The 15,349-nt window shown below is 51.7% G+C and overlaps 1 protein-coding gene across 8 annotated transcripts in view; it reads left to right on the top strand.

Annotated features, from left to right (window-relative positions):
• GATAD2A (GATA zinc finger domain containing 2A) overlaps window positions 1-15,349 on the top strand; it is a 75,370-nt gene that overhangs the window by 39,901 nt on the left and 20,120 nt on the right. For 4 of the 8 annotated variants that reach the window (XM_077122056.1, XM_077122057.1, XM_077122058.1 and 1 more), the window contains exon 3: window positions 8,882-9,147. In XM_077122056.1, the coding sequence (XP_076978171.1) occupies window positions 8,888-9,147 (260 nt within the window). In that variant the 5' untranslated portion in view covers window positions 8,882-8,887. Of the gene's footprint in view, window positions 1-8,301; window positions 8,475-8,881; window positions 9,148-15,349 lie in introns of those variants that run through there. The other 4 variants (XM_077122060.1, XM_077122059.1, XM_077122053.1 and 1 more) reach the window with 3 other exon arrangements.

The following is a 15,349-nucleotide window of genomic DNA, read 5'->3' as shown; positions in this document are numbered from 1 at the left end:
ATCCGAGGCCACTCACACGTGATAAGCACTCAGTCGGCCTTAGGCTTCGGCCGTCACCATCTCTGCCAGCAGCCAAGAGGAGTAGCCAGAGCCCAGACCCGAGAGTCCCCATGTCGAGAGGGGCTTGCATGTTGGGCCTGGTGCCGCCCAGAAAGCTCCTGTCTGTAAGATCTGCAGCCTTGTCCATCAGATATCAGCAGGTACCTGCCACGTGGCAGGCTCTGGGCTGGGGCCGCCCCTGCCAGCCTTTTCCCCGGGGGATGGCGATGGCATGGACACGCAGGCTGTGGTCTTCCTTGCGTGCAGTGGTCACAGTGTTGTGCACGTGTCCTTGGGCCCCACCCAGCCTCTCGCGCCGTGGTAGAGCCAGCAGCGTAACGTGGAGCATGGCGCTGGAGGCTGCTGCTCCCAGCCCCGACCCCAGGCCCAGGTAGACCTTGTGTTCTCACATCCCAACTCAGTTGTGGTGACAAGTGCCGTCTGCAGCCCGTGGCGGCTCGTGTGGCCCCCAGCGGCTGCACACTCCTACCCTGTCCTGATCCTGGCCAAGCGCTGGGCAGAGAACATCTCACCCTGGTGTCCACAGCCCGACCCAGTGCTTCATGCTCTTACCGTGCCGGCAGCAGCAATCCTCCCTTCTCCTAGGGTGTCCTTAGTTTTTAGGCCCATGAGAGCTTCATTGCTGCATAGTAAGGTTTCCGGGCACCTTTTGAGAAATCATTAACCTGCAGCGATGTTCCCAGCGCTGGGGCATGGAGGGACGTCCCCCAGCCTCCTGGCAACCCTTCGTCCCTTCCCAGCACCTTGGCAGTGCCGTCCTGCTGCTGGCCTGCTCCCCCGTGAGGGCCGCCCCAACACACACCTGCCTGTGGCTGAGGAGGACGAGTCAGGAATGCTTTTCTTGCCTCCTTGGCCAACCCCCCCACGGAGCCGATGCGCAGGTGCAGCGTGACTTGGTGTTCACTCCGCCCTGAAAACAAGGATGGGGAAGCTATGTGGGTAGGCGTGGGGTCAGGGCCGACGAGGCTGCACCGTTGATGTCCAAGCCAGGGCCTGTGAGGTGGGGGCAAGGGGCCCTCAGGGCAACTGTGGGGCCAGAGGCTGGGTGGGGGAGGAGGCTCTGCTGGCACCTGAGGGGCACGAGTCCCTGTGGCCTGTGACCCTAGAGGGGTTGTGGGGCCACCTGGGCACGGACCTCCAGAGCACGGGGTCCCCTCCCTGCCCTCAGTCTGCCTGTGGGAGCCATTGCGTCTGCCCCCTTGGTCTCCTCCCTCCCACAAGGCCTGGGCTACTGGAGCCTTCTCTACCCAGCCCCCAGGCGGGGCCCCCGGAGCCATCTCTGCACACCTGGGCCCACCTGTGCTTCCCGAGGGGGCACCTCGCGGTTCTGGCCCCGGGCAAGGCACCCCCAGCTCCCTTCCTTTCCTCTGACACCAAGGCTGATGTGCTCCCTTTCGAGACAGCTTAGCCTAGGAGCGTCCGATACCGACATCAGACCTTCCTTACAGCCTTCTCATGGCTGACTGCTGCTGGCCTTAGTCAGGTTTCTTTCAGGTTTTTGTAGGTTGGAAAAGAACATTTTTAAAACCTTTGTTTTGTAATAATCTCAAATTCCAGGAACGTTTCAAAAATAACCCAGAAACAAGATAGAAGACTCCAGTGTATCCCTACCTGGATACCCGGGGTCACCAGCAGTGAGCACTTGGTCGCGTTTTTTTTTTTTTTTTTTCTTAATTAATTAAAAAAAGAATTAACAAAACAATTAGAAATCATTCCATTCTACATGTACAATCAGTAATTCTTAATAACATCACATAGTTGCATATTCATCATTTCTTAGTACATTTGCATCGATTTAGAAAAAGAAATAAAAAAATAAAAAGACAACAGAATAAGAATTAAAACATTAATAGAAAGAAAAAAAAACAAAAAACCTATACCTCACATGCAGCTTCATTCAGTGTTTTAACATAATTGCATTACAATTGGGTAGTATTGTGCTGTCCATTTCTGAGTTTTTATATCCAGTCCCGTTGTACAGTCTGTATCCCTTCAGCTCCAATTACCCCTTCTCTTTTTTTTTTTTAATTAATGGAAAAAAAGAAATTAACCCAACATTTAGAAATCATACCATTCTACATATGCAATCAGTAATTCTTAACATCATCACATAGATGCATGATCATCATTTCTTAGTACATTTGCATCGGTTTAGAAAAACTAGCAACATAACCGAAAAAGATATAGAATGTTAATATAGAGACAAAAATAAAAGTAATAATAGTAAAGTCAAAACAAAACAAAACAAAACAAAAACCTATAGCTCAGATGCAGCTTCATTCAGTGTTTTAACAAGATTACTTTACAATTAGGTATTATTGTGCTGTCCATTTTTGAGTTTCTGTATCTAGTCCTGTTGCACAGTCTGTATCCCTTCAACTTCCATTGCCCATTATCTTACCCTGTTTCTACTTCCTGCTGGACTCTGTTACCAATGACATATTCCAAATTTATTCTCGAATGTCTGTTCACATCAGTGGGACCATACAGTATTTGTCCTTTAGTTTTTGGCTAGACTCACTCAGCATAATGTTCTCTAGGTCCATCCATGTTATTACATGCTTCATAAGTTTATCCTGTCTTAAAGCTGCATAGTATTCCATCGTATGTATATACCACAGTTTGTTTAGCCACTCGTCTGTTGATGGACATTTTGGCTGTTTCCATCTCTTTGCAATTGTAAATAACGCTGCTATAAACATTGGTGTGCAAATGTCCGTTTGTGTCTTTGCCCTTAAGTCCTTTGAGTATATTCCTAGCAATGGTATTGCTGGGTCGTATGGCAATTCTATATTCAGCTTTTTGAGGAACCACCAAACTGCCTTCCACAGTGGTTGCACCATTTGACATTCCCACCAACAGTGGATAAGTGTGCCTCTTTCTCCGCATCCTCTCCAGCACTTGTCATTTTCTGTTTTGTTGATAATGGCCATTCTGGTGGGTGTGAGATGATATCTCATTGTGGTTTTGATTTGCACTTCTCTAATGGCCAGGGACATTGAGCATCTCTTCATGTGCCTTTTGGCCATTTGTATTTCCTCTTCTGATAGGTGTCTGTTCAAGTCTTTTTCCCATTTTGTAATTGGGTTGGCTGTCTTTTTGTTGTTGAGATGAACAATCTCTTTATAAATTCTGGATACTAGACCTTTATCTGATATATCATTTCCAAATATTGTCTCCCATTGTGTAGGCTGTCTTTCTACTTTCTTGATGAAGTTCTTTGATGCACAAAAGTGTTTAATTTTGAGGAGCTCCCATTTATTTATTTCCTTCTTCAGTGTTCTTGCTTTAGGTTTAAGGTCCATAAAACCGCCTCCAGTTGTAAGATCCATAAGATATCTCCCAACATTTTCCTCTAACTGTTTTATGGTCTTAGACCTAATGTTTAGATCTTTGATCCATTTTGAGTTAACTTTTGTATAGGGTGTGAGAGATGGGTCTTCTTTCATTCTTTTGCATATGGTCGCGTTTTTGTGTCGTCTTATCTGTCTGTGCCCTGAGCCTCCTGATTGCTTGTGCCCCACCCCGAGGTGCCTTGTGGAGCTGGCAGGCCACGTGTGGCCCAAGCCTGTGGACCCCGTTGACAGCCAGGCCCCGTTATCCTCCCAGGGAAAGGAGCACCGTGCACCCTGCTGCCCTCCTAGTGGTCTGCGCCCACCTTGGGCTCTCAGATCTGCTCCAGCTGCCCCCCAGCCATCCTCCCCCATCTCAGCTGAAGTCGCATCCATCTCGCCAGTTGCTCAGGCAGAAACCCCCAAGCATGACCTCGTGCCTCGTCACACCTGCTGCGGGATACTGGCTGCCAGGGGCCAGGGGTCTGCAGCACCCCCAGGCCCAGCCTCAGCAACCCGCTCCTCTCCTTCCCCATCTGAGCTGCAGGATGCAGGCGCCCCTCCGCTCAGGCGGGAGGAGTGCACGGGCCACACCTGCTCCAGCCGTGTCCTGCACCCCCCCGTGCCGTCTTCTCACCGCACCATCAGCCTGCGTGTCTCCCGGGGGCCGGGGTGGCGTCTGTCTCGCTCACTGCACTGCTGAGAGGGAAAGATGCCTTAGGTCTGTCACCAACATCAGCTGTGCCACTTGCTTTTTGGTGTGGTGACTTTGTGTGATGTAGAACTTACCGCCTCAGCCGCTTTGGGTGTGCGGGTCCATGGTGTTGTGTTGACAGTGCTGCACCCCCATCAGCCTGTGTCCGCAGGGCGTTGTCATCCTCCAGAGAAGAAGCTCTGCACCCGCTAAGCGGTGGCCCCATCCCCACCCACCACCCCAGTACCCTCCAACCCACTCCCTGCCTATGAATTTGCTTATTCTGGGTATTTCACGTGAGTGGACCCTTGTAACATCTGTCCTCTGGGGTTCGGCTCCCTTCGCCCGGCGAAGGGGTTCCAGGGTGCTTTAGTGTGGGCCTGAGCGTCATTCCTCTATGTGGCTGTGGGGGGAACTGTGGTCCGTTTATCCAACCGCCTGCGATGGGCACCGGGGCTACTGCCCACTTTTGGGTGTGGTCAACAGAGCTGGGTCCGAGACCCTGCCTTCAGCTGTTTTGAACGTGTCCCTGTCGGGGTTGGGGGGGGTCAGCCAGGCCACAGAGCATTGTACATGTTATCCGACCACCAGGCTGTGTTCCAGGGCGCCGTTTACATTCCCACAGCACTTACAGGCTTCCAGTTTACCCGTATCCGACACTTACTCTCCTTTATTATTATTTTTAAAATTTATTTATTAATTTAAAAAAATTTAACAAACGAGCTAAAATATGTTATATATTAACATATGTAATCAGTAATTCATAATATCATCACTTAGTTGCATATTCATCATTTCTTAGAGCATTTGCATCAATTCAGAAAAAGAAATAAAAAGACAGCAGAAAAAGAAATAAAATGAAAACAAACAAAAAAAGATTATGCATACCATACTCCTTACCCCTCACTTTCATTAGCATTTCAAACTAAATTTATTTTAACAGTTGTTCCCCCTATTATTTATTTTTATTCCATATGTTCTACTCTTCTGTTGACGAGGTAGATAAAAGGAGCATCAGACACAAGGTTTTCACAACGACGCTCCTTTATTTTTGCTTTTTTTCTTTTTCTTTGGCTTGGGCAGCCTCCGGGAATCGAACCCGGGTCTCCAGCATGGCAGGTAAGAATTCTGCCACTGAGCCCTGGTGGCCACCCTTCTCCTTATTTTTAACAATAGCCATGGTGGTAAGGGAAGGGCCCGCTCACTGTGGTTTTGATTTGCATTTCCCCATGGCTGATGGTACTGAGCATCTCATGTGCTTGTCGACTGTTTTCATTTCTTTGGAAAAGTATCTACTCAAGACCTTAGTTTTTTGTTTGCTTGTTTGTATGCTGAATGGTAGGGATCACATTTTGTTGTTTTTTTCCACGTGACTATTCCGTTATTGCAGCACCATTTTGCTGAATTTTATTGTTGTTGCTTTTGTTGTTTTTTTGGGAAGTGTGTGGGCTGGGAGCCGAACCCGGGCCTCCCACGCGGCAGGCAGGGATTCCACCAGCGCAGCACCCTCGCGTCCCCAGACCCCAGTTATCTAAAGGGGCAGTCGATCATGTCATGGTTGAGTGTAGGAGCTCTTCTTCCATTCTGGATATTAAATCCTTGCAAGGCAAGGTGTCCAAGTGCTCTCTTGTTCCGCAGGTTGTCCTCTGGTTTCCTGAGGACAGTGTCCTTTGCACATTTAATGTTGGTGAAGTGTCCCCATCACTTCTGCTGAGTGTCCCCCCGGCGGCTCTGGACCAGGCTCTCCCGGAGGGCTCAGAGGCCCTGACAGCCTAGGCTGTGCACGTTCTGTGGGTCTCCTGGTCTCCCGGTTAAAAATTCCGGTTCCAGCATAATTCCCTCCTCCCATTATTGTAGGAGAGCTTGTTTTCTGCCTGGGCTTTCAGGCAGCCTTTTACTAAGGCCCAGCCCTGCCTCACCTCCTGTAGGTAAACTGCATCCTTGCTGGGAAGGCCTCCAGAGAGGAGGAGGTAGGAGGGCTCCAACCTTGGGACCTCTGTATCCCCTCTTCACGCAGGGCTTAGCGGTGCAGGGTCCCCCTGGGCTATGAGTGGCACCTGAGGAGTAGCCGGCCAGCCCTGGACAGGCCTGCAGTTTAATGGTCTCTGCTGTTGGAGCTGCATCCCAATTCTCCAGGGGGAGCCCAGCCTTCTCACTGGCTCCCGTGGGCCCTTTAATGCCCCCCTCCTGTTATGCTTCCATGACCTGGCTGTTTGTGGTCGGTACCTGTCGCCATGCAGCCTTTCTCCCTGGGCTGTGGGCGGCGTTGCCTCAAGGCCTCAGTCCTTCCTGCCCAGGAAGGAGGGAGCTTCCCATGGACACCTGCCCTGTCTGGGGGCAGAGTCCCCCCCACCCGCTCCCACACACTGGGCCCGCGGCCCCCAGGGGCCTTGCTAAGGCAACAGCACATCGCTATGGAGCAGGGCCCCAGGGTGCAGGCTGAGAGCGGCGGCGTGGCCATGCTGGGGGAGGGCCTCTCCCCCACCCAGCCACCATGTCCTCTGGGGGACAAGGGGTGCTGTGGTCCCTGGAAGAGGAGCCCAGGGCCCAGGACTGGGACTGGGGCTGGGGCCAGGGAAGGGGCATGGGGCAGGTGGGTGCCATAGCCGCTGTCCAGTCTGTGCCCAGGCCCAGCCGAGCCCCAAGTCTCTGCTCTGCTTTAACTCCTGATGGTGTCTGTGCCACCGCAGGCACACGCTAGCCACTGTAGGGCCCTCTGCTGGAGACCGCAGGTGGGGGAGCTCCATGGGGACCAGCGGCCCGATTGCGGCAGGAGGGGTGGGAGGGGGCAGCACAGGGACTGAACCCCTCACGGCCTCAGGCTTGTGTGCATTGGGCTGCCCTGTGCTGTGTCAGTGAGGGAGGCCTGAGGGGTGGTGCGTAGTGCACCCCACGGCCTGGCCATCCCGTGGGGCAGATGCACCATGGGGTCTTGGGCACGGGCGAACTTTACTGAAAGAAGCCCAGGGTATGGAAGGCTGGGGGTTGGGGCAGAGGCCGCTTCAGGGGAGCTTGGGGAGGGTAGGAGTCACCCCACTGGCATCAGGCCCTCCACAAGAACTGGGTGCCCTCCTGGCCCTGCCTTTGCCCCCCACCGAGCCCAGGCCCAGGGCCCTGGTGCAGCTCACAGCCTCTTGTGGCACTCCTGGTTTAGCATTGCCCCCCAAAGGAAAGGTGCTTGTGGCTCCCTCGACAAGGGAGGAGGCGGAGGCTTGTCCCCGCCCCCAGCTAGGGAGCCCCTGGTGCACGTCGCAGTCCTCGTGCCTCCTTCTGGGACGATGTGGGGTCCATGGCCAGCGCGGCAGGAGGGCAGCCCCTCTGCGGGAATGCAGCTGCACTGAGGCCTGGGCGGGCCAGCCCAGCAGCCCAAGAGCTAGTAGGGGACCCGCCCTCCAGAGACAGGGTGAGGCGAAGATGGAGCCGGCCTGGCTGAGCCCACACCCCGTGGGGACTGGACTGGGCAGTGCATGTGGTAGGAGCCTCTGGGCTGCCCCACTGGGGTCTGAAAAGAGGATGCAGCCACTTTAGCCTTCTCAGTGAAGTCCATGGAAGGGCAGGTTTGGGCAGGACCCTGCCTTGTTGTGGCTTGTTTGTGAAATTTGCTTAGGTCAGAGGCTGCAAATGAGTTGGTCAGGAGAGTGTCCCCTATGTCCCAGTGACCCCTGCATTACCCCAAACTGCCCTCAAACTCCCTGGGGTGGCAAACAGTGGTGCTTGCATGGCTGCTGTGGAGACCCAGCACCCAGCAGGCGGAAGTTCCCAAGGGCTTGCAGTGCCTGCCAGCCCCAGTGGCACGGGCTGCCCGTCGGCCTTGGCTGCCCTGCCTGGGTCTCAGCCAAGGAGCCCCTCCCTGTCCCCATGCTTCCTTGGAGAACAGCGCTCCTGTGGGATTCGGCTGCCATCCTGGTGGCTGCACTCTTTTTGTCCTCAGGCACTCTGGGGTCACAGCTACCAGTCTCTTCTCTGCAGCCCACTCCCCTAGGGACGTCGAGGCTCAGGGTCAGGGGCCCTCCCTGCGGCCCCTTTAAGAATGCGGCCTATCCCAGCCCACATGGGGCAGTGCCTGGGCCGCCCGCAGACACCGCTGCTGTCCTGTCTCCTGCCTCCTCCCGTCCCTGCGAGGGTTAACAGCACTCCAGCTTGTCGTCTGGAACCGGCTCAGACTGGTTTTCTGGAAAGTGCTTTGTCTCTCCGACTGCATCCTGGGAAGGGTCATGTGGAGCCCAGTGATGTCATGGGATCAAAACCTGACTCAGCTCTTTCTTCCTTCCCTAAGTCGAGACATGTGTGTGCCGCAGGTGCAGGGCAGCGGCCTGGGGGCGTGCCAGGCCTCGGCCCCACTCAGGGGTGGCCTCAGGGGCAGTCCCAGGGCTAGAGGTCCCCCCCAGGTGAGCAGGGAACAGGAGAAGAGCATGTCAACCTCGTGTCCCCACAGTGGACAGGATGGTGCTCTTGGGACAGCGTGACCGCCCCCTTGGATTCCAGACTCGCTGTCACATGCGGGTGCTCGAAACTCCATAGGCAGATGCTTTTGGCCTCTGTTAGCTCCTGAGTCAGAGCACACAGAATTCTGTCCCCAGGGGGTGGGGTGGGGGGCAGGGTCCCTGCCTGCTGCAAGCCCTCAGGACCTGAGGGCCTCCCTGCAGCACTTGAGCAGGCTTGCCTTGGCTGTGGCAGCTCTGCCATTGTCACGTGGGAGGAAGACACCCAAAACTCACATTTTGAGAAGTTTCCAAGAGGACAGCAACTTCATTCTGTAGAGTTAAAATGTTACCTTTTTCTCCTTCCCCAAAAGTTCAGAATGACCGAGGAAGCATGCCGGACACGAAGTCAAAAGCGAGCGCTTGAACGGGACCCAGCTGAGGGCGATGCCGAGAGCAAGAGAATAAAAATGGAGCGAGGGTTGTCAGCCCTGGACTCAGAGACTGACGGAGACTTGAAAGTGAAGTCTGAAGCAGGAGCAGGCCTGGCCCTGGGGTTGTTAAGAGGCGAGGCCACAACTGCGGGCACAGAAGGCCTGCCAGCGGGAGCCGGGCCTCTGGACAAGCACCCCTCCCTAAGGTGAGTGGAAGGTGGCGGAGGGCGGGGCCTGAAGGAAGCTACTCTGGTAGCCCCAGCATCAGCTCTGGACGGCTGTGGTACCATCTTGGCCACGGCTGTCCCTCTGGGGGCTCGTGTCCCCGTCAGTGCAGGAGGTGCATCTCCAAGGAGCATGGCACTCGGGGTCCATGCTTCTGCCCCCCGCAGTCCCTGAGTAAACAGGTGCCTGCTGTGTGCCGAGCTCCACATTTGTGGTCTGTAGAGCTTCGTGTGTGCAGAGAGAAGCAGTCCGGTTTGTCCTCTGGTACCACTAGCTCTTCCCAGGAGAGATTCCTTCGGCGTCTCCCGGAATGTGGGGATGGGAGGGCTTTTTCCAACACTCCCCGCCAGGTGTGCGGTCCTGGCGAAGGTTTGTGCGTTGCTTGCCTTTCTGTGTTCTGCCAGGTTTCACCTTAGTCCATGCACATTGCTTGAAGCGTGACTTCCACCATGTAGCTTTCTTGAGGTTCTTAACACAAAGGCTGAGAGAGAAATAAGGCTTGCTTTCCCACCCCATTTCTTCATTCGAAAGCCTCCTCCTCTTCTTCTCATAAAGAAGAAAGGAAGCCTAGCACCTGTCCCTGCAGAGCCGCCTTCCTTGGAACCCTGGTGGAAACCAGCTCGCCAGAGCTTCCCCTCCAGGGCCCTGAGGTGTGGCCCTGGTCTCCTCAGCCTGCCCTGAGGCAGCTGCTCTTTGGCCTCATTGCTCTGAAATTAAAGCCTAGAAGCTCGTTCTCTCCCCACTGACCACCAGGAGACCCCTGTGCAAAAGGCCAGGGGTGGCCCATGCAGAGCAGGTCAGCGGCCAGAAGCGCGTGGCTCCTCACCTTCCCTGTTGGGTATTGATAGACCCCGTGGAGGTTCCTGGTTCCTGTACATTCTTCCTGTTCAGTCCAATTTGGAACCCAGGCTATTGGAATCATGGCTTTTAATTTTTACTACCTGGAGATCACAGGGGGAGGATTCTGGCCTGGGGGTGTGCTATGGGCCAGAGGGGCTTTTCTAAGAAGCCTGGCTTTACTTTCTGCAGCCCCTGTTCTAAAATCAAGAACTCTTTTAAAGTTCATAAAGTAAAATTTCTCCCTTCCTCTACCTCGGCTCTCAGCTAGGAGAGAAGCTCAGAACTCCCCAGGGAGGAGCAGCTGGTGGCAGATTTGGAGTCAGAGCAGGAAGAGAGACCAGTGTTTGTGGAAGGTGTCCTGGTCCTTCCTGGGCTCCAGGCACGTCACCTGTATTTTCTCCTGTCATAACCACCCCCACCCCATCAAGTGAGTTAGTGTCTTCTGTCCTTCGGGTAAGGAAGAGGTTATGTTGGGCAACTTCAGAGCTAGGACTCAAACCCAGATCTTTCTGGTACTGAACTGCAGGGCTCTCTTGACTTTTCTCCACTGTGTCCATTTGCTTCCAAACTAAGGTCACTTAGTGGAAGCAGTGTTGTAGCTTGAAGCTGATTGGCATGGTGTCCGGTGGCATGCAATGGACAGGAGGGGCTGGGGACAGAGGTCACCCCAAGCATACAGGGTGGGGTGGTCTTGTAGGACAAGAGAAGTCTTCCAGCGTTTGGGAAGGACTCGTCCAGCATCCCGACAGCAGTGTGAGAGCATACCCAGAGCCTGGCTTTTGAGGCAGATGGGCAGGATCACATCACATTCCCTTCGTGATCTTGGGCAAATGGCTGTTGCCTTGGCTCAACCTTGGAGGTTGACTGGAGGCTGAGAGAGAATGTATATCCAGGAGTTGGCCTCTGTGCTCGGAGCACAGTGAAGGGAAGTGACTGTGGAAGCAGTGCTAATGCCTGCCCCTCGCTGTTCGGCTTAGCTGAAAATAAGATGTCATGTGTGTAGCTCATGTCTTTCCTGAGTCCCCAGGTAGGATGTTTTATTCCTGCCTGGTCCTTTGGAGAAGGGTGGCTGTAGGTTTTGGCAGAGTCATAGGATTAGGTCTACCCCAAGAGACGTTGTAAACCTGGAAATATATTCTAGAGTGGTTCTGGTTTTCATGTTTGAGTCCCCATTGAGCTCCTGGCTCAGGACCCCCTTGGGGACCCCTCTGTGTCATGGCTTAGCGGCTCCCCCAGCATCTAAGGGCGCTGTCACATCCGTGGTAGGGGCAGATCAAAAGGCATAGTTGACTCTGAGCATAGCTTATGTGGGCCAAGTTTCTTTGGCTTAAAATTCGTCTTTGGCTTAAGTGTCTGTGTAAGGCCAACATGCCAATTTTTTAAATTATTATTTATTTATTAATTTAAAAAAATTAAGAACAAACAAAAGCATTAACATATCAGTCCATTCTATATATATAATCAGTAATTCTCAATATCATCACATAGTTGCATATTCATCATTTCTTAGAACATTTGCATCAATTCAGAAAAAGAAATAAAAAGACAACCAAAAAAGAAATAAAATGGTAACAGAAAAAAAAGATTATACATACCATACCCCTTACTCCTCACTTTCAATTATCACTAGCATTTCAAACTAAATTTATTTTAAGTTGTTCCCCGTATTCCTTATTTTTATTCCATATGTTCTACTCGTCTGTTGACAAGGTAGATAAAAGGAACATCAGACACAAGGTTTTCACAATCACACAGTCACATTGTGAAAGCTGTATCACTATACAATCATCTTCAAGAAACATGACTACTGGAACACAGCTCTACATTTTCAGGCAGTTCCCTCTACATCTTGAATAACAAGGTGATAGCTACGTAATGCCAATAACCTCCAGGATAACCTCTCGACTCTGGAATCTCTTAGCCAGTGACACTTTATTTTGTCTCATTTCACTCTTCCCCATTTTGGTCGAGAAGGTTTTCTCAATCCCTTCATGCTGAGTCTCAGCTCATTCTAGGATTTTTCTCAATCCCTTGATGATGAGTCTCAGCTCATTCCAAGATCTCTGTCCCACGTTGCCAAGAAGGTCCACACCCCTGGGAGTCATGTCCCACGTACAGAGGGGTAGAGTGGTGAGACTGCTCGTTGTGTTGGCTGGAGAGAGAGGCCACATCTGAGCAACAAAAGAGGCACTCTTGGGGTTGACTCTTAGGGCTAAATTTTAAGTAGCTTTGACCTATCCTTTGCAGGGTTAAGTTTCTTATGAACAAACCCCAAGACTGAAAGCTCAGCCTATAGCTTTAGTTGTCCACACTGCTTGTGAGAATATCAAGAATTCAACTTGGGGAAGTTGAATTTCTCCCCATTCTCACCATTCCCCGAAGGGGACTTTGCAAATACTTTTCCACTCACTGATCAAATCACTGTGGGATTCATCGGGGCATCACTCTGGACAAACCAACAAAATCTCATGTCCTACCTGAGATTCCAAGTACTTACAGTGTTCATTCAAGCTATCAACATAAGTTACATTAGGAGATGCACTAGTCAAAATATAAATTTTGTACCAAGTAAATATTTTTTGCTTTAGTCTCACACGTAAGTTGAAATTTTAAAATAGTAATTACCATCTATTTTCAGCACCCTGCAGTAATGACATTCCTTTGTTTTTCCTCATGCACAGTTTTTAAATTTGTACATTTAGTCACTATCATTATACACTCCTCTAGGCATTCCTAGATTATACCATCTCAATCTTTATCATGTATGTTTCTTTCTGATTTCATTTGTGCCCCTAGCCCTCCTCCCTCTATCATTCTCACATGCAGCTTCATTCAGTGTTTTAACATAATTGTATTACAGTTAGGTAGTATTGTGCTGTCCATTTCTGAGTTTTTATATTCAGTCCTGTTGTATCCCTTCAGCTCCAATTACCCAATATCTTACCCTGTTTCTATCTCCTGATGGTCTCTGTTACCAACGAAATATTCCAGGTTTATTCACTAATGTCAGTTCATATCAGTGAGACCATACAGTATTTGTCCCTTTCCAACATGCCAATTTAAAATTATTCTGCAGGGAGGAAAAAGGAACAAAAAAGACAGAAGACATGTAGAAAAGAAATCACGAAATAGCAAATGTAAAACCAGCTGATCAATAGTTATATTAAATGTGGGTGGTCTAAACAGCCCAATTAACAGACAGGGATTAAAAAACAAGATCCAGCTCATTATATGTTGTCTATAAGAGACTCTCCTAGTTTGGACACAAATAGATCAAAAAGATGAAAGGTGGAAAAGATAGACCATTTAAGTAATTGTCATAGGAGAGCCAGAGCCACTGTAATAATATCAGATAAAGTGGACTTCAAGACAAAAAAAAAAAAATTGGTAGAGCCAAAAAGGGATAATACATGATAGAAGTATCAGCTACATCAGGAAGAAGTTATGAATTATAACAATAGATCGCAAAATGCCTGAAGCAAATTGTTGAATTTCAACAATTTCAGAGGGTGTCAGTAACCCCTTTCAATAATTGGTAAAGCAGCTGGACAGAAAATCAGGAAGATTCTCGATTGCTCAAACACCACTCTCAGCCCAGTCCCCGTAGCTGATGTTGGTAGAGGACTCTGCGTAAGGGTTGTAGAATGCATGTTTTTTTTCCCCGAGTGCTCATGGACCATTTTCTAAGACAGACAGTATGCTAGGCCGTAAAACAAGTCCCAGCAGGCCACACACCCACCAGAATGGCTGTGGTGCAGCAGTGCCGAGTGCTGGCAAGGATGTGGAGAACTGTGTAAATGCCTGTGGGAATGCAAAATGGTATAGCCACTTTGGAAAGCAGTTGGACAGAGACTGAAAGAGTTAAACATCAGCTTATCATAAGACTCAGCAGTTGCACTCCTAGAAGTGAAGCTGTGCGTCCACACGAGGGCAGGTAGTTGGGGTTCGTGATAACCATCGAGTAGAAATAGCCACATGCCCGTGGCAGACCGATGGACAGACCTCTGTACCCCCACAGTGCATTGAAAAGGACAAACTACAGTGGCGGGCGCCTTCAGACCCAGAAGTCCATGTGCCTTATGATGTCAGCTATGGGGCTTGTCCAGAAAACGCAAATTTGTGGAGACAGGAAGCAGAGCAGTGGTGGGCGGGGCAGGGGCCACAGTGACCACGGCAGACAGCCAAAGGGGTGTTTCCGGGTGATGGAGGCAGTCTAGAGCTGGACTGTGGTGGTGGCCATGCAGCCCTGTAAAGGCATTAAAATTTGTGGAATCACACTGACGATGGGAGAACTTTGTGGAATGTAGCTTCCTTTGTGGAGTGTAACCCCAGTGTGGACGTTTGACAAAGTAAGGGGCAGTTGAAATAGCTCAGTTCCCCTCGGGCTGTCAATGGGGCTGACACTCGCTGCTCACGTCCTGGTGAGTACGTTCCCTTCCATGCTTCCCTGTAGAGATTCCTTCCTGTGTCACGCGGGTGGTAACAGCTGCCTCTTTTTCCCCTTTGGGGTGGAGAAGCATTTGAGTTAGTTAAACTTGAGCATCTTCTCCAGAAGTTCCTTGTGGAGACGTTGGACTTCACGATGTTTGCGTGCCTTCCTCGCCGCGGTGCTCTGAGCTGTCAGGGCTGGAGCCAGGTCTCCGTGGCGCCGACATCACGTGTGTCCCTGGGGCAGAGCAGAGGCAGTGGGACACGGTCTGAGCCGCTCAGCCAACTTGGAGTTTCAAAGTGGTGATGCACAGGCGCACGGAGAGCTCAGGGAGTAAGACTCAGTGTTGGGGGACGTGGACTCATTGGGTTCCGGAACGGGCCAGCTCCACCTCCTGATTTTCCTAGGATGGAACTAAGGTCTTGAGAAAGGACTGCTGTGTGACCTGGGCCCTGGGTCCCGTGTTGGGGTCTGTGCAATGCTGGAGCCCCACTTTGGGTCTGTTCCAGCTGGGCTGGGCAGGTGTGGGTGCATGTGTGCCAGGTGGCACTGTTTGGGGCTCTGTGGGAGTGGGGTGCCCTGCCTGCTACCTTCCCGCTGGCCACCCCAGGGCCCTTGGTTTTGGCCTTCTCCTCTGGCCGGCATCGGAACAGCTATTGCCGCTCCTGGCTCTGGTGTTTTTCAGTTCACCTTATGCCTCGAAGCCTTGGTGGGCTGGGAGTGCAGTCAGCAACCTGGCTGTGTTCTCTCCCAGGCCTGGACCCTGGTCAGCAGCCAGGGCGTGCCCTGCACCTGGCCTGGGGATGGTGTGCTTTACTGGCACTGGTGGCTTCAGCTGTGATGCGCGGCGGTGAGCGTGCCCTCACACTGCACTGACGCCAGGGCGGGTGGTTCTACACGGTGGGGCGGTGGGC

Source organism: Tamandua tetradactyla, chromosome 11 (genome assembly GCF_023851605.1).
Source record: "Tamandua tetradactyla isolate mTamTet1 chromosome 11, mTamTet1.pri, whole genome shotgun sequence".
Lineage (NCBI taxonomy): Eukaryota > Metazoa > Chordata > Mammalia > Pilosa > Myrmecophagidae > Tamandua > Tamandua tetradactyla.
The sequence above is the reverse complement of the archived record's forward strand: the minus strand, read 5'-3'. Positions and strand labels throughout refer to the sequence as shown.